The 27,266-nt window shown below is 41.5% G+C and overlaps 1 protein-coding gene across 3 annotated transcripts; it reads left to right on the top strand.

Annotated features, from left to right (window-relative positions):
* On the top strand, window positions 1–27,266 carry maf1b (MAF1 homolog, negative regulator of RNA polymerase III b). Of its 3 annotated transcripts, none has more exons than XM_036944296.2 (8): window positions 1–121; window positions 15,562–15,650; window positions 23,354–23,482; window positions 23,738–23,900; window positions 25,044–25,165; window positions 25,256–25,375; window positions 25,818–25,907; window positions 26,070–27,266. In XM_036944296.2, the coding sequence occupies exons 2-8, from the start codon at window positions 15,568–15,570 to the stop codon at window positions 26,092–26,094; spliced, it is 732 nt and encodes a 243-aa protein (XP_036800191.2). In that variant the 5' UTR covers window positions 1–121; window positions 15,562–15,567; the 3' UTR covers window positions 26,095–27,266. The 3 variants fall into 3 exon arrangements, with proteins under 3 accessions (XP_036800191.2, XP_021418748.3, XP_021418749.3); XM_021563073.3 differs by lacking the exon at window positions 1–121 and adding an exon at window positions 13,769–14,329; XM_021563074.3 differs by lacking the exon at window positions 1–121 and adding an exon at window positions 13,779–13,859.

Below are 27,266 nucleotides of genomic sequence, written 5' to 3'. Positions count from 1 at the left end.
CTCTGCACACATCAACAACTGACACCCACGATGGAGGGGACGGACTAAAGTTACACTGTTACATTGATGCTGTTGACCCAGATCACTGGTTGCTGCGGAAAAGGAGGAGGTCAAAAGGGGGGTGAGTGTAACCGATGTGAAACGCTATTAGTGCGCACCACCGCTAACTAGCTAGCCGTTACACGTGCAGATAGCTGTTTTGTGTTCAGCTGCTCTTAATTTGAGCACGTGTTTCATCTGACCAATGTAAACCAAGCTCACATGGGCATTTGAGCATATAAACAACATGTGTATTGTATATTGTATTATTTACCCTAACATAGGTGATAGAATACTTTTGTGTCATTTGAGTTGGAACAATGTGTACAATGACCGCAGTGATAGAACACATTAGGTGGACCAGTGAGCCAGGTATAGGGCGCAGGTGTAGCAATCGGGAGCACACTGTGCACGACGCAGTTTCTGATATTGCGAACCCTCATAAAGCCTATCAGGGGAGGATTAGACGCAAAGTCTTTGAGCAATGGTGTCACTCTGAAGAATGTGCCAGTGTTTGAGGATCATGCGTTTTATCTGCCCTGCAGACAGGTTGTATTCAGTGAAAAAAAACAACCAAAGCAGATTTGACTAGCACTGTAGCTGTGTTCGACTAACCTCTTTTTTCATGATTTCAGTTTTAGTCTCAAAATTATCATTGTGTTTGAACTGTTTGTCCGATTTCTAAACTTTGCACGATCTATAAACTAATGATTATAAATGTATAAACTACTTATAAACCCTTTACAAATCCTTTGAAACAAATGTAAATAATGTAAAGTGTTACTCTTCTGAAAGATTGTTAGAAAGATGGTAGATTGTTAGAAATCATGATGGAGATCTTGAACTAAGCATGTCAATATTGTCAGCATCAGTGGCGAACGACCTGTTTTGAGCCCCACATTTTTAGCAAACAAAATAAACACTTTTTTTTACCTGTTTTGCATGTTATTTTGGCATTAATACGTGTCATATATAAGTTTACAAACTATGGCATAAAGGGATGACAAGCGGATAAGAGGCAATCCGTAATTTCGATTAAGACATTAATGAGCATGCTAGGATTAACGTATTCAATATATCTATTTTTTTAACACGTTTGAAATGTACAGCAATAGAATTCAGAACATGGGCCGTTCTTATAGTGTTCTCCCTGTACACCAAGACAGAACCTTAGGATAAATAAAGGGGGCATATAAGTATACAATGAAAGCTTTTTACAAAATTCAATGATTACATTTCTCTAAAACAGGTTATAGGCTACATGTGCACCAACAAGTCAGAACAATAGGCAAAATTAAGAGGGGCAAATAGACCAAATTATTACGGTGATGCACATGGGCTACTAACAGCTTACTACACAACATACACTTAGTATTACTTTCTCAGCTACAGTATACATTACTCCCTGGAATATTATATCACTTATGCAGCAACATACAATACATTTTTGGACTCACCTTGTTGTGCTGTGCTCACTTGAACAGGAAAAGGAAGGTGGCACAGTGGTCGTAAGAGCTTTCATTGTCTGCTTATATGCCCCCTTTATTTGTCCTATAATTCTGACTTGGTGTACAGGGAGAAAACTGTAGGCACCCTCATATTCTGAATTCTGTCGCTGTACATTTCAAAAGTGCTGAACAAATAGTTATATTGACTATGTCCGTCCTAGCTCGCTCATTAATGTCTTAATCAAAATTACAGATTGCCTCTTATCCACTTGTCATCCCCTTATGCCATAGTTTGTACATCTCAATTGTCAATAGAAACCACATTTGTTTAAGCAAGTCAGCCATATCAGCTATGTTTTTTTAATTAAAAGGCAATAAATTAGGCTGAATTAACTGTTTCGCTGCCAGACAAGGCTCCGCTGATAGCCAGGTGTAGCAGTGGTGCAATGTTGGGACTGCTGTTGGGACTGCTTTATATAGGCCCTGTCACCGTTATAGTGCAATTAATGTATTGTTTAGTGTTGTGTTGTGTAGTGGCTTTGCTGGCATGCATCCCACTATTTTTGTTCCCCCCCCCCCCCCCCCCCCCCCACCAAGATTTATATGCTAAAATTGCAATTGGTTATCATTGATTTTTCTCTCCTCCAAGAAAATGCAATTAAGATTGTTTAAGTAAGCCATTATAGATTATCTTTCGGTGCTACAGTGCCTTCAGAACGTATTCATACCCCTTGACTTATTACACATTTTGTTGTGTTACAGCCTGAAATCAAAATGTATTAAATGTATTGTTTTTCTAACCCATCTACACACAATAGCAAATAATGACAAATTGAAAACATGTTTAAGACATTTTTGCTAATTTATTGAAAAATAAATACAGAAATATTTCATTTACATACATATTTACACCCCTGGGTCAATACATGTTAGAATCACCTTAGGTAGCGATTACAGCTGTGAATGTTTCTGGTTAAGTCTCTAAGAGCTTTGCTAGACAACCATTATCAAGTCTTGGCATAGATTGTAAAGCAGATTTATGTCAAAACTGTAACTCAACCACTCAGGAACATTCACTGTGTTCTTGGTAAGCAACTCCAGTGTAGATTTGACCTTGTGTTTTTGGTTATTGTCCTGCTGAAAGTTGAATTATTCTCCCAGTGTCTGGTGGAAAGCAGACTGAATCCTCTCTAATTCCATTCAGTTTCTTAATTATACTGAAAAGCTTCCCATTATTTAAGGAGGAGAATCATGCCCATCACATGATCAAATCAAATTGTATTGGTCACATGCACATGGTTAGCAGATGTTAGTGCAGAATGAAGCGAAATGCTTGTGCTTCTAGTTCCGACAGTGCAGCAATATCTAACATGTAATCTAACAATTCCACAACAACTACCTAATACACACTCATCTAAGTAGAGAAATGGAATAAGAATATATACATATAAATATATAGATGAGCAATGATAGAGCGGCATTGGCAAGATGCAATAGATATAAAATATAGTATATTCATATGAGATGAGTGATGCAAGATACAGTGCCTTGCAAAAGTATTCACCCCCTTGGCGTTTTCCTATTTTGTTGCATTACAACCTGTAATTTAAATGTTTTTTTTATTTGGATTTCATGTAGTGGACATACACAAAATAGTCCAAATTGGTGAAGTGAAATGAAAAAATAACTTGTTTAAAAAATAATAAAAATTAAAAAAAACAGAAAAGTGGTGTGTGCATACGTATTCATACCCTTTGCTATGAAGCCCCTAAATGAGATCTGGTGCAACCAATTACCTTCAGAAGTCGCATAGTGAATTAAATAAAGTCCCCCTGTGTGCAATCTAACTGTCACATGATCTCAGTATATATGCACCTGTTTTGAAAGGCCCCAGTGTCTGCAACACCACCTAGCAAGGGGCACCATGAAGACCAAGGAGCTCTCCAAACAGGTCAGAGACAAAGTTGTGGAGAAGTACAGATCAGGGTTGGGTTATAAAAAAAGATCTGAAACTTTTAACATACCACGGAGCACCATTAAATCTATTCTTAAAAAATGTAAAGAATATGGCACCACAACAAACTTGCCAAGAGAGGGCCACCCACGAAAACATACGGACCAAGTCAGGAGGGCATTAATCAGAGAGGCAACAAAGAGACCAAAGATAACCCTGAAGGAGCTGCAATCTCCACAGCTGAGATAGGAGTGTCTGTCCATAGGACCACTTTAAGCCATACACTCCACAGAGCTGGGCTTTACGGAAGAGTGGCCAGAAAAAAATACATTGCTTAAAGAAAAAAATAAGCAAACACATTTGGTGTTTGCCAAAAGGCATGTGGGAGTTGGTGTTTGCCAAAAGGCATGTGGGAGACTCCCCAAACATATGTGTTCTCTGGTCAGATGAGACTAAAATGTATTTTTTTGGCCATCAAGGAAAATGCTATGTCTGGCACAAACCCAACACCTCTCATAAGCCCAAGAACACAGTCCTAATGTTTTTCCATCAGCAGGGACTGGGAAACTGGTCAGAATTGAAGGAATGATGGATCGTGCTGAATACAGGGAAATTCTTGAGGGAAATCTGTCCCAGTCTTCCAGAGACTTGAGACTGGGACGGAGGTTCACCTTCCAGCAGGACAATGACCCTAAGCATACCGCTAAAGCAACTCTCGAGTGGTTTAAGGGGAAACATTTAAATGTCTTGGAATGGCCTAGTCAAAGCCCAGACCTCAATCCAACTGATAATCTGTGGTATGATTTAAAGATTACTGTACACCATCTGGAACCCATCCAACTTGAAAGAGCTGGAGCAGTTTTGCCTTGAAGAATGGGCAAAATTCCCAGTGGCTAGATGAGCCAAGCTTATAGAGACATATCCCAAGAGACTAGCAGGTGCAATTGCTGCAAAAGGTGGCTCTACAAAGTATTGACTTTAGGGGGGGTGAATAGTTATGCACGCTCAAGTTTTCTGTTTTTTTGTTTTATTTCTTGTTTGTTTCACAATATAAATATATTTTGCATCTTCAAAGTGGTAGAAATGTTGTGTAAATCAAATGATTCAACCCCCCCCCCCCCCCAAATCTATTTAATTTCCAGGTTGTAAGGCAACAAAATAGGAAAAATGCCATGGGGGGTGAATACTTTTGCAAGGCACTGTATGTAAACATTATTAAAGAGGCATTATTAAAGTGACTAGTGATCAATTTATTATAGTGGCCAATGATTTCAAGTCTGTATGTAGGCAGCAGCCCCTATTATATTCATGGCAGGGATTCATTGACGTGTGTGGGCTGGCCAAGCCCTCGAATGAAGTGCTCTGCAATGATGTTATGTGGGATTGCTGGAGAGAAAATATGCATTATGGAGATGCTTGAACTAAGTTGAAAGTCCAGAGATTGATATTGAGTATGACGAGTAGTAGTTTTGATCTCATATACAGGTCATTTGAATGTCAAAAACAATCACATATATCGTATACCATAAGCTGCTGTTAAGTTTTTCCCAAACCTTGCTCCATCATATTACCACTAGAGGGTGTGAGAGCTGTTTACAGGAAAATGGTGACTGTCTTTTTTAAGGAAGGCAAAGACAGAACATAATTAGAAAATAACAAAACATACAGTTTACATTTTGATATTTGCATCATTAGTTACAAGTGACATTAGATATAGCCTATGCAGCAACCAATGTTTTAAAGTGAACAACACCCTCACAATTCCTGAACCTACACTATCCCTAGTGCATTAAATTGTACTGTATTTACTATGAGTTGCCTATACTGTGCTACATTGTTGTATGAGGTGTTGTATGTGCCTCACTAGTCTACCTAGACAAGGGGTGTTACACTACCCCCTCCGTCTTGGTAGGCCTAAAGACCCTGTTCCCATGCTTCACTGTATAGTAACGACCCCACACTCTTAGAAAAAACAGGTGCTATCTAGAACCTAAAAGGGTTCTTTGGCAGTCCCCATAGGAGAACAATTTGAACAACCCTTTTTGGATCCAAGTAGAACCATTTACACAGAAGGTTGTACATGGAACCCAAAATAATTCTACATGGAACCAAAAAGGGTTCTGCCTCGACCCAAAAAGGGTCCTCCCATGGGGACAGCTACAGTGGGGCAAAAAAGTATTTAGTCAGCCACCAATTGTGCAAGTTCTCCCACTTAAAAAGATGAGAGAGGCCTGTAATTTTCATCATAGATACACTTCAACTATGACAGACAAAATGAGGGAAAAAAATCCAGAAAATCACATTGTAGGATTTTTAATGAATTTATTTTCAAATTATGGTGGAAAATAAGTATTTGGTCACCTACAAAAAAGCAAGATTTCTGGCTCTCACAGACCTGTAACTTCTTCTTTGAGAGGCTCCTTTGTCCTCCACTCGTTACCTGTATCAATGGCACCTGTTTGAACTTGTTATCAGTATAAAAGACACCTGTCCACAACCTCAAACAGTCACACTCCAAACTCCACTATGGCCAAGACCAAAGAGCTGTCAAAGGACACCAGAAACAAAATTGTAGACCTGCACCAGGCTGGGAAGACTGAATCTGCAATAGGTAAGCAGCTTGGTTTGAAGAAATCAACTGTGGGAGCAATTATTAGGAAATGGAAGACATACAAGACCACTGATAATCTCCCTCGATCTGGGGCTCCACGCAAGATCTCACCCCGTGGGGTCAAAATGATCACAAGAACGATGAGCAAAAATCCCAGAACCACACGGGGGGACCTAGTGAATGACCTTCAGAGAGCTGGGACCAAAGTAACAAAGCCTACCATCAGTAACACACTACGCCGTCAGGGACTCAAATCCTGCAGTACCAGACGTGTCTTCCTGCTTAAGCCAGTACATGTCCAGGCCCGTCTGAAGTTTGCTAGAGAGCATTTGGATGATCCAGAAGAATATTGGGAGAATGTCATATGGTCAGATGAAACCAAAATATAACTTTTTGGTAAAAACTCAACTTGTCGTGTTTGGAGGACAAAGAATGCTGAGTTGCATCCAAAGAACACCATACCTACTGTGAAGCATGGGGGTGGAAACATCATGCTTTGGGGCTGTTTTTCTGCAAAGGGAAAGAAAAAAGGGAAGAATGAATGGGGCCATGTATCGTGAGATTTTGAGTGAAAACCTCCTTCCATCAACAAGGGCATTGAAGATGAAACATGGCTGGGTCTTTCAGCATGACAATGATCCCAAACACACCGCCCGGGCAACGAAGGAGTGGCTTCGTAAGAAGCATTTCAAGGTCCTGGAGTGGCCTAGCCAGTCTCCAGATCTCAACCCCATAGAAAATCTTTGGAGGGAGTTGAAAGTCTGTGTTGCCCAGCAACAGCCCCAAAACATCACTGCTCTAGAGGAGATCTGCATGGAGGAATGGGCCAAAATACCAGCAACAGTGTGTGAAAACCTTGTGAAGACTTTGTTTGACCTCTGTCATTGCCAACAAAGGGTATATAACAAAGTATTGAGATACACTTTTGTTATTGACCAAATACTTATTTTCCACCATAATTTGCAAATAAATTCATTAAAAATCCTACAATGGGATTTTCTGGATTTGTTTTCTAATTTTGTCTGTCATAGTTGAAGTGTACCTATGATGAAAATTACAGGCCTCTCTCATCTTTTTAAGTGGGAGAACTTGCACAATTGGTGGCTGACTAAATACTGTTTTGCCCCACTAAATAATCATTTTTTCTAAGAATGTAGGTAGACTTGTCATTGGAGAAGTGGTTAGAAAGGGGTTTGGGGTTTTGCACTGCCTCGAATCGCTACATTTACAAATAGAGAGGCATGTGTACACGTAAGGGACTTACTGAAATGTTGGGACACTCTCGGGAACGGAGTGAATCGTGTAATGACATGTGCTTTGGCAGGCTTAGTACTTTTGCCTATGGGCTGGGGTTGTATGAGATCATCTGGGATCAGCTTAAATCTTTGCCACTATGAAGAAGCAACACAGACAAAACTGATTATGCTAAGCTAAGTTACCTTATCAAAGCAATATGGCCTAATAATGTGTCCATGCAAAAATGACTGTATTGTGATAATCAGATTTTATGTAAAGCTGTTTGTTCATCAGGATTAGGAACGGAAAACGTTATAAGAATGAACACATTTTCAATAACTCTACAGTCAGATTTTTACATTTAAACAATCAATTTTGTTGGTCCAAAATTATGGAGTCAAATCGAAGTTAAAAAAATCTAACGGTCGCGAGAGCAAGATGAAACATCATTGCGGGAGCAAACACGAGTCGAGAGAGAAGAAATGTGGTTGAGCGAGCAGAGAACGGGTTATGCAAATTTAATTTGTAAATTTGCGGGTGTGACTTTGAGCAAGCAGAACTGCATTGCCACACGCAGTGAATTAGTTGAGCAGAGATTTTAAATCCCCCGAAGAAATACTTACTACATGTCAAGATTCAGAAATTACAGAGGGAAATTCTAGCCAATGAACATAGCCTGTAGCAGTCTACTGAAACGCAATTGGTCAGGTTTTTTGGACCAATCACGGCTTGACTGCTCTCAAACCAGATTTTTGACCACAGATGATGAAAGGTAGTGATGGGCATTCCGGATCTTTTCAGTGAGCCGGCTCGTTCGGCTCAGCTCACCAAAAAGAGACGTCTCTTTTGGCTCCCCAAAAAATATGTTTTGTATTTTTTCAAGTCAAACAGTTTGCGATAGTTTGACTATGGTTGGTGTCAAAACAATTCTAATTAAATTAATAAATGAAATCATACTCTACCTTAACCACAATCTATTTAAAATGCATTGGTTTGTTATGAAAAAGAACGCTATTAAACATTTGCATTTAAAGTATAACTTTTGAATGTATATTAACAAAGTGCATATAAATCTAACCATTCAAAACGAATACAATCTGAACACCATAATATAATATTGCTCCATATCAAAGAAAAATAATTAACAATTAGCAAAACTGCAGAATCCCACAAATTGAAATAAATGTAAAAAAGAAGGATACTATTACACATGTGCATTTCAAGTATAACTTTTTTAATGTATATAAACAAAGTGCATATAAATGTAACAATTCAAAATGAATACAGTCTGAACAACATAATAATATAATTTTGCACTCTGTGTTGCTGTTTATGTCACACTGCTTTGCTTTATCTTGACCAGGTCGCAGTTGTAAATGAGAACTTCTTCTCAACTGGTCTACCTGGTTAAATAAAGGTGAAATAAAAATAAATAAATACATTTGAGATTCTTCCCAGTAGCCACCCTTTACCTTGATGACAGCTTTGCACTTTGATGACAGCTTTGCAGCTTTGAATGTAAAAATGTTTAATGCGTTGTTTGGCAGAAATGTCTTCTCGAACATGTGAACTTCCATGTGCCTTGGTAAAAACTTGTATGCCATCTGTAAACACAAATAGAATTGTTAAATTACGAGCCTAGTTGGTTTAGCCACAGAAAAAGCCAGCAACCTTCCCACTAGCCATGATTGGCTGAGATAATGAGTGGGCTGGACATGCTGAGAGATGAGTTGGGATTGGTGCCATATAGTACACTTCTGTCTATTTGAGCTGTTCAGTATGTCTAGGTAATCCTGTCTAGCGCAGCTTTTTTTAATGTATTCTGTGAGGAAAAAAATATTTGATCCCCTGCTGATTTTGTACGTTTACCTACTTACAAAGATATGATCGGTCTATAATTTTAATGGTAGGTTTATTTGAACAGTGAGAGACAGAATAACAACAACAAAATCCAGAAAAACGCATGTCAAAAATGTTATAAATTGATTTGCATCTTAATGAGGGAAATAAGTATTTGACCCCCTCTCAATCAGAAAGATTTCTGGCTCCCAGGTGTCTTTTATAGAGGTATTTTATAGAGCACTCTTAAAGGGAGTGCTCCTAATCTCAGTTTGTTACCTGTATAAAAGACATCTGTCCACAGAAGCAATCCATCAATCAGATTCCAAACTCTCCACCATGGCCAAGACCAAAGAGCTCTCCAAGGTTGTCAGTGACAAGATTGTAGACCTACACAAGGCTGGAATGGGCTATAAGACCATCACCAAGGAGCTTGGTGAGAAGGTGACAACAGGTGGTGCGATTATTCGCAAATGGAAGAAACACATAAGAACTGTCAATCTCCCTCGGCCTGGGGCTCCATGCAAGATCTCACCTCGTAGAGTTGCAATGATCATGAGAACGGTGAGGAATCAGCCCAGAACTACACGGGAGGATCTTGTCAATGATCTCAAGGCAGCTGGGACCATAGTCACCAATAAAACAATTGGTAACACACTACGCCGTGAAGGACTGAAACCCTGCAGAGCCCGCAAGGTCCTCCTGCTCAAGAAAGCACATATACATGCCCGTCTGAAGTTGTCCTCTGAATCATTCAGATGTTCATTGGCAAACTGGATGAAAGTGTTGTGGTCAGATGAGACCTAAATGGAGCTCTTTGGCATCAACTCAACTCGCCGTGTTTGGAGGAGGAGGAATGCTACCTATGACCCAAAGAACACCATCCCCACCGTCAAACATGGAGGTGGAAACATTATGCTTTGGGGGTGTTTTTCTACTAAGGGGACAGGACAACTTCACCGCATCAAAGGGACGATGGGCGGGGCCATGTACCGTCAAATCTTGGGTGAGAACCTCCTTCCCTCAGCCAGGGCATTGAAAATGGGTCGTGGATGGCAACAAAGGAGTGGCTCAAGAAGAAGCACATTAAGGTCCTGGAGTGGCCTAGCCAGTCTCCAGACCTTAATCCCATAGAAAATCTGTGGGGGGAGCTGAAGGTTTGAGTTGCCAAACATCAGCCTCGACCCCTTAATGAGAAGATCTGCAAAGAAGAGTGGGACAAAATCCATCCTGAGATGTGTGCAAACCTGGTGGCCAACTGCAAGAAATGTCTGACCTCTGTGATTGCCAACAAGGGTTTTACCATCAAGTACTAAGTCATGTTTTGCAGAGGGGTCAAATGCTTATTTCCCTCATTAAAATGCAAATCAATTTCTAACATTTTTGACATGCGTTTTTCTGGATTTTGTTGTTTTTCTGTCTCTCACTGTTCAAATAAACCTACCATAAAAATTATAGACTGATCATTTATTTGTCAGTGGGCAAACGTACAAAATCAGCAGGGGATCAAATACTTTTTCCCTCATTGTAAGTGTTGCTCTCCACTTTCTGGAGGAGTGAGTTTTGAAATCATTGGGATTCAAGTATGATAGCTAAGGAAATTGAGAAAACACCTGTGATACATCTTCAAACTAAGGGCAACCGTGGCATCTGAATGATGTATACATGAATGATGTATAGGGAGGGGTAAGATACTCTAGCTAGCTACATTTTCAGATATGACACGTTTCTAATTTTGACAGAAAGACATTTGCTTGGCTAGCTATAGCCTAATGTTAGCTAGCTAACATTGAACTTGGTTGTTTAGCTACCTGCAGATTCATGCAGATACGTGTGTGGTAGCATAGGCTATGTTTATAACTATAATGGCACAAAAATGTGAGCTTTTTTAGGGCTTGAGTTCATAAACATTTATTTAATGAAGGGCTCATTAGGCTCAGATAGCATTATATATAAATGTTCATGCAGATCAAAGGTCTTATCAAATCCAGACATAATAATATGCTTAATGTGCTTTAAAAAGACACTTCCGGTTTGGGCGTGAAATACCAGATTACCCGGGAGAAAAGTGATTATTCTAGGGATGGAACATTTGTAACAATACCGGGAAAATATTCAAACCTAGTCTGTAGCTTATTCTTTAGATGTTCAGCGCTGGTGATGAACCATGATGTGCAGGCATAATCAAAGAGACCCTGAACACTGAAACATGCATGAGAGCATCAGCTGTTACGGACGAGTGTGTGATCACACTCTCCGCAGCCGATGTGAGTAAGACCTTTAAACAGTTCAACATTCACAAGGCCGCTGGGCCAGACGGATTACCAGGACCAGTACTCCGAGCATGCGTCTTCACTGACATTTTCAACCTCTCCCTGTCTGAGTCTGTAATACCAACATGTTTCAAGCAGACCACCATAGTCCCTGTGCACAAGAACACTAAGGTAACCTGCCTAAATAACTACCAACCCGTAGCACTCACATCTGTAGCTATGAAATGCTTTGAAAGGCTGGCCATGGTTCACATCAACACCATTATCCCAGAGATCCTAGACCCACTTCCATTTGCATACAACACCAACAGATCCACAGATGATGCAATCTCTATTGCACTCCACACTGCCCTTTCCTATCTTGACAAAAGGAACACATATGTGAGAATGCTATTCATTGACTACAGCTCAGCGGTCAACACCATAGTGCCCTTAAAGCTCATCACTAAGGTAAGGACCCTGGGACTAAACACTTCCCTCTGCAACTGGATCCTGGACTTCCTGATGGGCCGCCCCCAGGTGGTAAGGGTAGGTAACAACACATCCGCCACGCTGATCCTCAACACCATCATTAAGTTTGCTGATGACAACAGTGGTAGGCCTGATCACCGACAACGATGAGACAGCCTATTGGGAGGAGGTCAGAGACCTGACCATGTGGTGCAAGGACAACAGCCTTTCCCTCAACATGATCAAGACAAAGGAGATGATTGTGGACTACAGGAAAAGGAGGACCGAGCATGCCCCCATTATCATCGACGGACATGCATTTCTTTGTCAGATGGCTACTGCGTCTGCTACATAGATATATATGTATCTGAATATTTTGTATAAAGATAATCATTTTATTGTTGGATTATAGGAGTAACTATGGTAAGCCTGAAACATTCTTCCTTACCTCAAGTTCAACTGTCAGAGTCAGTTGGAACGCCGGTGCACATGGCATTCATATCATAGGCTTGCAGTAGCTAAAGCTTAATAATGTGTGGTATGATTGTGTGGTATGATTTTTATGTGTGGTAGTTTATGTGTGGCATGATTGCTAGTTAGCCTATTGCAGATCTAAACAAACAATCCACCTTCCAGTATTGTCACTATGAATGGTGGATAGAGGGCTGGATAGATTAAAAGTTAGCACACAGAGAACACTATGAATGCTGGATAGATGAAAAGTTAGCACACAGAAAAGGATACCGCATAATACCCTGACTACACCGCTCGCATCGTGTGCGCCAGCGTTGCAAAATAAATGTAGAAATCTATATTATTCAATTGTTGCACCCACACTGTTAGAAGTCAGTTCTATTTGTGACGCAGATCACACTGCAAGTCCTGCCTCTCCCATCTCCTCATTGGTTTATAGAAGCAGGTACCCACGTGCCATCTCCTCATTGGTTATACCCACGTGGGTGACTGAAAGTCGAACGAGGTCAGTGGCAGTAATGCACCTAATTTATAAAAGTTGCCAATCGCAATATAAAGTCAAGAGAAGAAAAAGCCTAGAAGGAGGAAAGATGACCAGAAACGATTTGGTTGACAGTTTTATGTGTGGATTAATTGTCGGAGTAGAGGACCTTGTGCATTTCAGGTAAAATAACAACTCAATGTTTATATCCCAGGACAAATTAGCTAACAACAGCAAGCTAGCTAAATATGACAAATTACCTAGCTAGCTAAATTGACATAAATGTTGAATGCTTTTCGACCTGTCCCTAAATTAATGTAATTGGGTCAGTTATTTAAATATTTTAACCTGTGTGTTGTGATCGCGTTTGTTGTGGGGGGAAATGCACTCCCTCCCCTGTGCCCAATAAATTAAAAAAAACACACACACACACACACACACACACACACACACACACACAACCCTCCAAAGGAAAAAAAAGTTTGATAACCCTCCTCTACTTTGGACCACCTCTCCCCCGAATAAATTGCGATCAGTCCCTTACCACTGATGAAATGATCGGAGCTGACCCTATACTACAAGCTGTGTGGGTTCAGGTCTTGCAGTTTCTTCGCTTTTCTGACAGTTATTGAGTCTTATTTACTTGGTGTTTCATGATTGCAGGTAATCTGTACAAATATTTTTCCCCTGTTGTCATTCCTGCCTTGTTAGAACAGACAAATACTGCACAGAAATCGACTGTGAATCAACTCGTTTTAGGCATTGTTATCATGCAGTTAAGGTTGCCACTCAGCTTTTGTTGTCGGAAGAATTGATGCCTTTGACTTCCAACAGGGCCGTACGTCGCCTGTCAATCTAGAATTATTAAACGACACACCATTTTGACCAATCATAACCATCCGTGGTTTATAAGGACATGTTGTCAGCCATTCAGAGCACTACAAAGCGACACTCAAAATAAGTAGGTGTGGTCTTTGACAAGGAAAATGTAGTTCATGGTTTACAGTGGGCGGGGGTTAAATACAGTGGATTTATTACGTTTTCATCGACACTGGTGTGTGGTGTGCCTTCAAATGATCAGTATTGCTCATCAAACATTACACAGGGACTTTGCGAAGTAAACAGAAGCAGTGCAAGGGATCAAGTCGATAAGAAAAGGCGACTTGATCTGACAGAAACTGTAGCTAGCAAGCTAACGTTAGCGTATCTCGGTCAACGTAAATCTGTCAAAAGGGATGCCGCTGCAATCCAAGTCAGACGGATTCAGGGGTTCTTTGGATTTGATGTCTAATTTAATCGGCATAATAAGTTTTTCGATAAAAGCTTTACCGATAAATCAATCTCGTACGAATATATTTTTAAATTGCTGAAGTTTAGGAACTAACTGCTCTGACACAGTCGGTGCTTGCTAGCTAACTTGCATAACAACAACAAATCTGTTGCTCGTCCTCGCCCGCTAAGAGAAACATAAGTGAAATTGGTAAAGACATTTCCGTTTCACAAAGAGCGTCGACGTTATCTTTGGTAAGAATAACGTTTATGTGAAATGTGTAGATTAGCTAGCTACTGTAGCCAACTACCTAGCAAGCAGAGGTTTAGTCGGGATGGGTCAGCTAGACAGATGTATGTTATGATGTATGTATGTTAAGTTTGGTATAGTTACATGAGAGATGGAGGATACTTAAGTAGGGTGTTTGATCAGGGTGGATGGGTTGACATAATGCGAACGTCTAGCAACCCAAAGGCTGTAAGTTCCAATCTCATCACAGACAACTTTAGCAACATACTACCTTTTTAGCTACTTTATAATTACTTAGCAATTTTAGCTAACTTTTAACCACCTAGCTAGAATTCGTAACATGTATGTTTTGCAAATGCGTAACATATTTTGCAAATTCGTAACATAATACGAATTGTAATTCATATCATATGAAATGGGTGATGGGTTCCACAAACTGACAGTGGTGGAAAAAGTACCCAATTGTCATACTTGAGTAAAAGTAAAGATACCTTAATAGAAAATGACTAAAGTGAAAGTCACCCAGTAAAATCCTACTTGAGTAAAAGTAAAACTAAGTTTGGGTCTTAAATATACTTGCGTATCAAAAGTAAAAGTACAAATAATTTCAAAACCATTTTTTAAATGTATGGATAGCCAGGGGCACACTCCAACACTCAGACTTAATTTACAAACAAAGCATTTGTGTTTAAGTCTGCCAGATCAGATGCAGTAGGGATGACCAGGGATTTTCCCTTTAAGTGTGTGAATTAGACCATTTTCCTGTCCTGCTAAGCATTCAAAATATTATAAGTACTTTTGGGTGTCAGGGAAAATGTATGGAGTAAAAAGTATATTTTCTTCAGGAATGTAGTGAAGTAAATTAAAACGTAAAAAAATATTAATAGTAAAGATATCCCAAAAAACTACTTCAGTAGTACTTTAAAGTATTTTTACTTAAGTATTTTACACCACTGCAAACTAACCTTACGAAAAGTAAAATTTTACTAAATGGAGTATCTTGGATTTACTTCCAGAATAATACAAAATGCTCTGAGACCAGGTTGCATTCACATATTGCTGAAAACCTACTCCACTGGGCTAATTTGCTCAACCTGCCCCTGTCAAGTAGATTAATAACTACACCATAGGGATAACATTTTATTCATACACCCCGTTTTCCCACTAAGGAAGCCGTGAAAAAGTTCTTAAATGGCTGATGGACTGTCTATTTTAACATTTCCCTTTCCTCTCACAGGCAGCAATGAAACTGTTAGAAAACAGCAGTTTTGAAGCTCTGAGCTCTCAACTCTGTGTTGAAACGGGAGAGTCTCGCATCCTTGGAAGGTAATTACCATAACAACTCTAGACCAGCATCATCAGTCAAAAAAAAATGACCTCATATCTAATCACTTATCACAGTGTTTTGTAACGCCTGCTTTACTGTTGCATGACGAACACATACAGTACCATTCAAAAGTTTGGACGCACCTACTCATTCAAGGGTTTTTGTTTCTTTTTTACTATTTTCTACATTGTAGAATAATAGTGAAGACATCAAAACTATGAAATAACACACATGGAATCATGTATTAACCAAAAAAGTGTTAAACAAATCAAAATATGTTATATTTGAGATTCTTCAAAGTAGCCACCCTTTGCCTTGATGACAGCTTTGCACACTTGCCATTCTCTCAACCAGCTTCATATGGTAGTCACCGGGAATGCATTTCAATTAACAGGTGTGCCTTAAGTTAATTTGTGGAATTTCTTTCCTTAATGCGTTTGAGACAATCAGTTGTGGCAAGATAAGAGGTTGGTATACAGAAGATAGCCCTATTTGGTAAAAGACCAAGTCCATATTATGGCAAGAACAGCTCAAATAAGCAAAGAGAAACGACAGTCCATCATTACTTTAAGACATGAAGGTCAATAAATACGGAAAATGTAAATTACTTTTAAAGTTTCTTCAAGTGCAGTCACAAAAACCAGCAGTGATGAAACTGGTTCTCATGACCGCCACAGGAAAGGAAGACCCAGTCACCGCTGCTTCAAAGGATAAGTTCATTAGTTACCAGCCTCAGAAATTGCGACCCAAATAAATGCTTCAGAGTTCAAGTAACAAACACATCTCAACATCAGCTGTTCAGAGGAGACTGTGTGAATCAGACCTTCGTGGTCAAATTACTGCAAAGAAACCACTACTAAAGGACACCAATAAGAAAAAGAGACTTGATGGGCCAAGAAACACGGGCAATGGACATTAGACCGGTGAAAATCTGTCCTTTGGTCTGATGATACGGTCTGTGATTTATTTAGAATTCAAGGCACACTTAACCAGCATGGCTACCACAGCATTCTGCAACAATACGCAATCCCATCTGGTTTGCTCTTTGTCCCACTATCATTTGTTTTTCAACAGGACAATGACCCAATAAACCTCCAGGCTGTGTAAGGGCTATTTGACCAATAAGGAGAGTGATGGAGTGCTGCTTCAGATGACTTGGCCTCCACAATCACCCGACCTCAACCCAATTGAGATGGTTCGGGATGAGTTGTACCGCAGAGTGAAGGAAAAGCAGCCAACAAATACTCAACATATTTGGGAACTCCTTCAATACTGTTGGAAAAGTATTCCAGGTGATGCTATGAAAGCGACCTGTTGCACCCTCTACAACCACTTTGATTATTATTATTATTTGACCCTGTGGGTCATTTATGAAGGTTTGAATATCTTGGCCATGTAGTGTTATCTCCACCTGACACAGCCAGAAGAGGACTGGCCACCTCTGAGACTGGTTCCTTTCTAGGTTCCTGCCTTATCCAAGGAGTTTTTCCTAGCCACCGTGCTTCTGCATTGCTTGCTGTTTGGGCTTTAGGCAACCCTGTTGTTTCTGTGTAGCACTTTGTGACATCGGCTGATGTAAAAATGGCTTTATATATATACATTTGATTGATGCGGGTTGAGAGAATGCCAAGAACGTGCAAAGCTGTCATCAAGGCGAAGGGTAGCTACTTTGACGGATATAATATATATATATTTTAACACTTGGTTACTACAATTCCATGTGTTATTTCATAGTTTGTCTTTACTAATATATTCTACAATGTAGAAAATAGTACAAATAAAAACTCTTTAATGAGTAGGTGTCCAAACAGTTACTAAATGTACTGTCCTTTAGTAGGCCTGTGTGTGAACCGCAAGTGCATGGTGACAGATGGAACTGTAGGCTGCTACTACTACAGGATCAGCTGTTCATGGACCATAACACACCTCTCACCCTACCTCCTCTGTGGATGGTGCATGCATTCTGTGCCTCTCTTCGGGGGTGTATTTCTTATTGGGTTGATAGGCTGTATTTTTAAAAAGGCAAGATTAACACTTTGAGGCTCTCTGGGAGCGTCAACAATACCATAACCATACAGCCTATGAAGAGTAAAGTCAAAGCTGAGGACACTGCATATGTAAACACAGAGGTAAACAACAAACTGTCAGAATAATATGGTCAACTGAACTCCCACAGAGGTGTGTCTCTGTGCTAAAGATGTGGTGTAACAGTAGGAGCAGGGATTTGACAAAGGACTGTAGGTTGTGGAACCAGTCGGAACGGTGCAGGTGGTGGTGACTCCTTTCATGGTTCTGACCCATGGGGGCAGTGTGACCCAGGACAGGGTGTCCTCTGACAGGCCTTTGTGGCTATTTTTATACTGTAATGGAGAGTGGTATGGAGCATACACACACTCACAGCTGGGCACTGATGGTGTTTAGCCTGCTGCTTACTGGATTAGTATGGCCCATGATGGCAGCAGAGGCCAAGCTGGCACAATTTGACTCTGAGGCTGACTTCTTTCCACCCCAATTAAAAGCCAAAGTCTGCAATTACTCAGAAATATTCAACTGGACCCATAATGATACAAAACAGAGCATACAGTCTCATGTTTGAGGTTCACATTCTATCATAGTTTTCCATAGAATGACTGTTTCTGGATAAAAATGTTTTATTTAACCACAAAGTCTGTTACAAATAGGCCTACACACACACAAGCACATATCCTATATAGCAGGGGTGGGCAAACTTTTCGGCTCGAGGGCCACATCGGGACTTTGAAATCTGCATTTTTTGGGGGGGACAAATTGTTTGTTAAAATCAAGTGGTACAGCTGTCTAAGGCAGTGCTTGAGGCATCACTACAGACCCGGGTTCGATCCCAGGCTGTGTCACAGCTGGCAGTGACTGGGAGACCCATGAGGCGACGCACAATTGGCCCAGCATCGTCCGGGTTAGGAGAGGGTTTGGCAGGCTGTGATTTCCTTGTCCCATTGCGCTCTAGCGACTCCTGTGGCGAGCCAGGTGCTAGCACACTGACACGGTTGCCAGGTGTACGGTGTTTCTTCTGACACGGTGCGGCTAGCTTCTGGGTTAAGCGGGCATTGTGTCAAGAAGCAGTGCGGCTTGGCTGGGTCGTGTTTCGGAGGACGCACGGCTCTTGACCTCCGCCTCTCCCGAGTCCGTACGGGAGTTGCAGCGATGGGACAAGACTATAACTATCAATTGGATACCATGAAATTGGAGAGAGAAAAGGTATTTTAAAAATTTAAGTGATTGAAGTGCCTGGCGGGCACAGCAGAGCCTCTTCAACCTCAGGAGGCTGAAGAAATTTGGCTTGTTACCAAAAGCACTCACAAACTTCTACAGATGCACAATCGAGAGCATCCTGTCGCCTGGAACGGCAACTGCTCCGCCCACAACCGTAAGGCTCTCCAGAGGGTAGTGAGGTCTGCACAACGCATCACTGGGGGCAAACTACCTGCCCTCCAGGACACCTACACCACCCGATGTCACAGGAAGGCCATAAAGATCATCAAGGACAACAACCACCCGAGCCACTGCCTGTTCACCCCGCTATCATCCAGAAGGCGAGGTCAGTACAGGTGCATCAAAGCTGGAACCGAGAGACTGAAAAACAGCTTCTATCTCCAGGCCATCAGACTGTTAAACAGCCACCACTATCATTGAGTGGCTGCTGCCAACATACTGACTCAACTCCAGCCACTTTAATAATGAAAATTGGTGGAAATTGATTATAAAAATATATCACTAGCCACTTTAAAAAATGCTACTTAATATAATGTTTACATACCCTACATTATTCATCTCATATGTATATACTGTACTCTATCATCTACTGCATCTTTATGTAATACATGTATCACTAGCCACTTTAAACTATGCCACTGTTTATATACCCTACATTACTCATCTCATATGTATGTACTGTACTCAATACTATCTACTGCATCTTGCCTATGCCGCTCTGTACCATCACTCATTCATATATCTATATGTACATATTCTTTATCCCTTTACACTTGTGTGTATAAGGTAGTAGTTTTGGAATTGTTAGGTTAGATTACTCTGGTTATTACTGCGTTGTCGGAACTAGAAGCACAAGCATTTCGCTACACTCGCATTAACATCTGCTAACCATGTGTATGTGACAAATACGATTTGATTTGAAGTAGAGGTTTATTATTATTGTTAAAGGGACTGCATAGGTGTAAACAGATATTTTAGCGAGAGATAGCACTTGTGTAGCAGAAATATGCAGAAAGTAGTTTTGAACACATTTTATTGAAGGGAAACCGTTAGTCTTGAACTTTTTTGGCAACATAGTGATATTCTTATACTGAGCAATGAGGAATTAAACTACAAAATTCTAGTCTTCTCCCATTTTTTTTTTAACCATTGCCCCCACCCACAAGGTGTATAAACACATTAGATTGATACAAAAAAAATGTGAAGAAAATAAATCAAGTGTAATTAGCACATGTAGGACAGTATGTAAGTGTGTGTGCATGGACTTTGCAGGTGTATTTCTCACATGTGCAGCACATAGTATTTGTTTTACAGTCCTTCTTTGGGGGTCAGAATTGGCATCTCCTCCACTTGCCTGCCCCAGCTGCAGCTGGAGGATCAGGACGTGCCCCAGCTACAGGTGGATCAGGACAAGATTTAGCCCCCAGAACAGCTTTCACAAGCGCTGCAGAGGCTGCTGTGCGGGGGAGGCGCTCCCTTCTTTGAATGTGTGGGATTACAAGTGCCTTTCCCAGCTGCTCCAGGAACACCCTCTTGTTCCGCTTATCAGGCATCCAGGTAGGGTTGATCTTGTTCCATATCACAAAGGCATTGTATGAGGACACAATGATGTTATGGAAGATGACCAGGGGCCAGCAGGCTGTCATCCTCCTGCAGCTGTAAGTTCCAATCAACTTGTCCAGGCCTCCCTCCTTTGTTGTGGTTGTAGTCCAGAATGATGGCTGCCTTCCTGTCCTCACGATCACTTATCTCAGCCGTTTTGTTCAGTGTGCTCAGGAGGACCACATTCTTGTTCCTCTTTGGGAGGTAAAAAACTAGTGGTGATGGGGGAGAAGGTCTCTCTCCCCCTTGTTGAGGAGTGCAGGGGGAGTTCTTTCTAACTGCCAACCATGGTGATCTTCCTCTTTAGGAGCTGTTGGCTGACTTCATAAGAAGTGAAGAAATTGTCACACGTGACATTGTGCCCCCTCAGTCCATCTGTCACATCAAGCACAACCCGCATCCCCTTGTTCTTCTCCGGGCCTCCACTGGTCGGCTTCCCTGTGTAGACTTGCATCTTCCAATCGTAACTGGATTGTGCATCACAGGCCACCCATATCTTGATGCCATACTTTGCTGGCTTGCTGGGCATATACTTCTGCAAAGGACAGCAACCTTTGGACAAAAGAGATTACTATCAGCAATTAGTATCAATGTCACAGAAAACAATCACAAATCAATGATTTTACAGCAATATATAATAAAATGAACAGTGAAAATCACATTTCAGATATGAAAATAAAAATGTACCTCTGAATGGAACCAGTTGCTCATCCACTGTTACTTCAGGCCCAGGGTTGTAGAGGTATGGCAGAAGCTCCACCCACTTCTCCCAGACCTCTCTTATGGCTGCCAGTTTCTCTCACATCTTGCACGTCTTGACTCAATGCTATCAAATCGTAGCATTCGGAAAATCGTCCTTCCACTCACAGCATCTCAGACACTACATGTAGCCCTTCGCCTCGGGAGCTATACACAACTGCTAAGATTAGCAGCCCTATGTAGGCACGCAGGTCAATCTCATCCATCCTTTTCCAGTTGTCTCCATATTTACAGAAACTCTTCAAATTTGTGATCTCCAGGAAGATTTTTTCCGATGGCTGGTGTGATGAACTTCTAGAATGTTGAGCCGATGTCCTGGGCATGGGCAACTGCCTGTCTTGTGGGCCCTGGGGTCATTCTTACGACATTTTGTGCTGCCATCCTACCCTGGTTGTCATGGTGACAAGGACCAAGTTATATTTTTGTCAAAGAACAGCAAAAATGTCCCTTTCAGCTTGGGGGATTTCTTCCTCATCTGAAGATGATGCATTGTGCTCTGGGTTGTATTCTTTCCCATAGTCTTCAGATACCTCCTCGTCTTCTAAATCATTGTTCTCTTGTTCCTCCTGGGTATCTGAAAAAAATCAGATCTGCAACCTGTTGGGCACTGAAACGTGCACTTATGACTACAGCAAAGATAACCTTTTTATAGCCTCTGACTGCATTCCCATTAGTAAACAATGCTTTCAATAAATGTTCATTTTGTTTTTATTTTGTCTGAACTTGAGTCGTGTTTTTTCCTGGAGGGATGATGCTGCACATGCACAAAGTGTTTGTGTGCTACTGATTGAACTCAGACAAAATAATCTCTATTTCTGTGTGTGTGTTTGTGGTGTGTAAATTATTTTATAACTGGCGGGTCAAAATGACCCTAAGACCATCTTTATTCCCCAGTGGGTGCAGCGTTCATAGAAATATGAACAAAGGTGATGTTTCACTTTTTCTAATGTTGGGGTCATGCTAGGAAAAGTCATATAATTTCAAGTTGATAAAATATTATTTTGGGGATTTTCTCTGCTGTTAAATATAGTGGCGGGTAATTTTTTACCCTTACACAAGGGTTAAGCTAAAGTGTACTGTTAGCTAGCTGGCTGGCTCCTTAGCGGAGGTTATTATTAGTTTCCCAGAGCGGTTTGCTTTTCTAGTTAGAGCCTAATGTTAGGCATTGTTGGCACTTTGTTTGTTGTTGTTTAACTAGCTAACGTTACGTGACGTGTGTACAACACCCATTGAAAATGGCCGGTGTCAGTAAATGTCTGCAAAAAAGTGTAATGAAATTGTTGCTAGTAGAGCTGGTTAGACTGTTTTATGTTATCCAGAGGTGAACAAATCATCGGCCACAGCGTCAAGTGTGCGCTCCTAGAGCGAAATGAGATGGGTGGGGCTAAAGCTTTAGAGGGTGTGATCGATGCGGGATGGGTGTAGACAAAGAGCTCTTCACTAGATACCAAAACATTCAAAGGCCATTTTCTCAAAAGTGAGTTTACAAGTTGATCAACTTTCAAGGCAGAATTACTTTCCTCAAATGCAGTATATGACATACCATTTTGTAGCTCAGTCTCCACTTTTGATCCAATGTATAAAAAAAAATGTAAACACCATTTCACATTTTGCTACATAAGACCTACTCAATCCAGGTGGTGAGTCCCATTTGTCTGTTAATGGAAACTAGCCAGTCATGTGACACTCACCCACCTGACCTTTGCCCCTTCCTATAATTAGACTGGGCCACAGTGTGTCTGAGCCAGAGTTTGAGTTGCACAACCTCTTCTCTTGCATAGCTACGGTTGGGGGGGGGGGGGGGGGGGGGGGGAAATATAAACATGACCAGACCCTGCACGACTCCCTCAACCTAGTGCCATTCCATCCACATCCCTCAAATGGAACTCAATGAAACAGACAACCGAGACTTGTTCAAAGCAATAAACACAAAGAAACATACAATGTGGGAGGGCCAGTAGATGAGATACTGTACGGTTTGCATTATTGAATTAGGGAGATGATTAGTTTGAGACAATACCCATGTCCTCCGCAGTCAGTAAATGAATGGAAATGCCAACAGTTTAACTCTGGGTTTTGTCTCTCTCTTTAGGATCGAGAGCTACTCCTGCAAGATGGCTGGTGATGACAAGCACATGTTTAAGCAGTTCTGCCAGGAAGGGGAACCACATGTCCTAGAGGCCCTCTCGCCCCCCCAGTCCAGCGCCACGAGCCCACCCCAGTAAGGACCACAGCCACACAATGTTTTCATAACACGGGTCTGATCACTAGGAATGAAACCGATACCAATGGGGAGGGACTACCTGTTTTTGTTTTCCATTGTGAAATGTTTTCCTACAGTGCGCACTAATGAATACTACTCTGTAGATACTGGTGTTGTATCGCACTGTCAGTTGTGGCACGTGAATGGATAATCTTTTTTTTACTTCCCAACCAAATAACTCCACTCTCTACTCATCTCCATTGTTTTGCGCAGACTAGGGAAGAGCAGTGAGGATGGTGAGAACCCTCTGAGTGACAAGTGTTGCAGGAAGACATTGTTCTACCTCATCACCACGCTCAACGAGTCATTCAGGCCCGACTACGACTTCAGTACAGCTCGGGGCCACGAGTTCAGCCGGGAGCCCAGCCTCAACTGGGTCAGTAGCGCTACCTCCGTTCCTCTCATGATTAGACCACATTGGGATGACTTTAAACCAGCTCAATTAAAACAGCTGTTCAAGGCTCATTTCAGAATTGCTCACATACAGATGCTCTGAATCCTCCCATGCAAGTCCCGGGAGCACATTGTTACAAAGCCATACACATAAGGGGGAGATGGTGAATTTTCTACAAGGGCCTTATGGAATATCACAGGCTGTAAGATAGAGGTGTCAAGCTCAATTCCTGGAGGGCCGTGTGTCTGCTGGTTGGTTCCTTTTTATCACCTTTCAGTTTGTCTAATTAAGACCTCGACAACCAAGTGACTTATCAATAACCTTTCAATTATAACCTAACTGATAAATCATCTTAATTGATCAAACAAGTACAACGGAGGCCCTTCGGGAGTTGAGTTTGACACCGCTGCTGTGAAGGCCTTTGCAGACCGGACGATTTTAGCCGTAGGCTCTGGCAAAGTTCTCGGTGTCAGATTTGTTTTGCCTTTGTCGTGTGGCTAGTGTTACGAGCCGATCCCGGTGACTGACCAATAGGAACATGGCCGGCACAGAGTATGCACACAATAATACGATTATTGTGAATAGTCAAATTTGTATAATAGTTTGATTGAAACTTTTGCATGCTGTGCAAGAATAATGATTTCCCTAATAATCATCTTGTTTAGGCTACCTGATGGGGTTTTGAGGAATCTCCAGTCCAAATAAAACGTTATACCACCATGCGACCATGTTATTTTGGGGAAGCCGATTTTTGATTCTGAGTTCGGACAAAAAGTTTTGTATGTGAACTTTTTCTAAGATGTATTCTTTGTTTTTCCAAACTCACTTCACTCGCGCATAAGCATAGACTGAGGCTTTCGCTGCTGGTGTTGGCACATGCCCAGGGGGAAATGCACCGCTGACAGCCTGTATCTGCTGACGTAGCCTCGCAAGCCAATTGCAGACCTGAAGAAAGTCGTACAATCTGGCCAGGTTGATGTCAAGATTTTTATTTGGTAACGTCGCACAGTGACGTGATAATCGCAGAAGTCTGAATCCGACATACAGCAAAGGCCTTAAAGAGGTCTATTCATCTGTAAGGAGAATGAGAAGTTCTAACGATTTGTGTACCGTGCCTCCATCCAGGTGACGAATGCAGTAAACGGCAGCCTGTACTCATCAGTTGGAGTGGAGTTCAACTCCCTGGGGCCAGAGCTGTGGAACTTCATCGACCAGGAAATTAGCCTGCAGGAATGTGACATATACAGGTGTGTGAATGTACATGTACAGTGTGTTTTCTGATTCTTGTTTGCTGCCTGTATATTAAGTATATTTATATGTCCCCTCTTTGTCCTCAGCTACAACCCTGACCTGGACTCAGACCCCTTTGGGGAGGAAGGCAGCCTCTGGTCCTTCAACTACTTCTTCTACAACAAGAGGCTGAAGAGGATTGTATTTTTCACCTGTCGCTCCGTCAGGTGAGCAGCCACAGCGGACCTCACTCTGTCTCCATGCGATCTTTGACAAAACAAGAGTTTGTTAGTTCTTACAGCCAGTATGAAATAGTTGGTGGCCTGTGGATGAGTTTCTATGGTCCCTCAACTTTGTTATAAAATCAGAAAATCTGTCTTGCGTTGCTGGTATGAATTGCTCACACCAAACTAGCATATTCTACTGTTTCTGGGGGGCGGGGTGGTTTTCACTATACAGCAGCAGGAGTTGATGGTGCTTGATGTGCTGAGGCAGCTAAAGCCCGTCTGGTCTCATGTGGTATGGGAGTGTAATCCATTACCAGGAGGACGAAAGGCTAGGGAAGGGGACTGAACAGATCAACTCCAAAAGCAATTTGTCAACCAGAGAAAACCGATGTACCGCTATGATTGAATAAGGAGTCATGATATTTCTGCTTTATTTCCAAAGTGTCCTGAGTGGCCGCGGTTGTCTTGACAATGAGTTGGACATGGAGCTGAATGATGATGATGAAGAGATAGAGGGATTCACCGAGGACAGGTGGGATCGTTTTACTATAGTAATGTTACTACCGGCTTATACTCTAGTGCACATATGGGCCTCTGTCTTACATATATAGTTTCATCAGTGCATGGGGTTGCATGTGTGTTTTGTCTAGATAGAGACATGATTGACACTACCTTGTTCTCTCCTTGTCTTCAGGTTCCCCAAAGCTCTCTGTGTCTAACGCTCTCCCGATGGAAGACAAGCCCATGCAGGCCGATACATCCTCCCCATTTTTTTTTTTTTTTCTCCCCTCTGTCTCAATGTTTTGTAGAGCCTGACCCAGAGAGCCATTTGCGCATTTAGAGGAAGGATATCCCGACAAGTGCATGTTTCACATCAGCTGGATCCAAACCATACCATGAAGGACATTTTTGAAATGCCCATGGTTTCTTGTCTCCCTTTTTACTGTGATTTTTATCCTCCATCATGGTCCCTGACTTAAGGATTGACCCTATGCCTAGTTTATGGTCAAGAGAGACCATGGACAGCTAACCCTGACAACCTGACAACCTAACCCTGAATTGACCCTATGCCTAGTTTATGGTCAAGAGAGACCATGGACAGCTAACCCTGACAACCTGACAACCTAACCCTGAATTGACCCTATGCCTGGTTAATGGTCGAGAGAGACCATGGACAGCTAACCCCGACAAGCACATTTTATTTTATTGAAGATCCCAGCCATCACTAAGTGGAGATGATTAAGTCCACAGTTCAACGTCATCATTAAAGGGGAGGGGCTAATTGCATCACTGTGTAGGTCCAATCTCACGCTGCCACACTGGTTAAAGGGTGGTACAACGAGAGCCAATCCAGCTGATTTCCATTTGTGACTGCTTCCTCCGAGGTGTGGCTTTTATGTTCGACAGTGACGTTACTGTGAGAACTGAACTTTCATAGCACTGCGTTTTTGAAACATGCAGCATTTGTAATGGAACCTCGTAATATGTTATGTTGAATCTACTGTAAAAAAAAATGATTGAATATCTACTGCACACGACCTTCTGTGGATGTGAACTTGAGATGGCACTGCCAAAGAGCAATACAACATATCACTTTCATAAGACTCACGTCTATCAATAACCATATTCCCTCTGCATAATGTTTCCCTTAGATTACCTCAATCATGTCGTAAAAAACTGTGCCCATATTCCACTGCTGCAATCGAACGCATCCATTTATTGTATGCTCTGTTAAACCTGAAAGGCTTTGGTTTGAAGAGCTACTGAACGCGGGCAGCAAAGTCAGTGATATTTCCAGTAATTGTTCATGTTCTACAGTATTTTTAGGTTAAAATACCCTGATCTGTGACCTGTTTTGATTAAACTGTGAATAAAGTTGTTTGAACCAAAA

Source organism: Oncorhynchus mykiss, chromosome 15 (assembly GCF_057628025.1).
Source record: "Oncorhynchus mykiss isolate SJ-2025 chromosome 15, ASM5762802v1, whole genome shotgun sequence".
Taxonomy (NCBI): domain Eukaryota; kingdom Metazoa; phylum Chordata; class Actinopteri; order Salmoniformes; family Salmonidae; genus Oncorhynchus; species Oncorhynchus mykiss.
Note: the sequence above shows the minus strand (reverse complement) of the source record. Positions and strands in the feature narration are given on the sequence as shown.

Bases quoted from the DNA above. Each gene is read 5' to 3' on its own strand.
- maf1b (XM_036944296.2), top strand. From the start codon at position 15,568: ATGAAACTGTTAGAAAACAGCAGTTTTGAAGCTCTGAGCTCTCAACTC. The intron at 23,483-23,737 runs GTAAGGACCACA...TGTTTTGCGCAG, and splicing joins AGCGCCACGAGCCCACCCCA to ACTAGGGAAGAGCAGTGAGG. The intron at 25,908-26,069 runs GTGGGATCGTTT...CCTTGTCTTCAG, and splicing joins GAGGGATTCACCGAGGACAG to GTTCCCCAAAGCTCTCTGTG.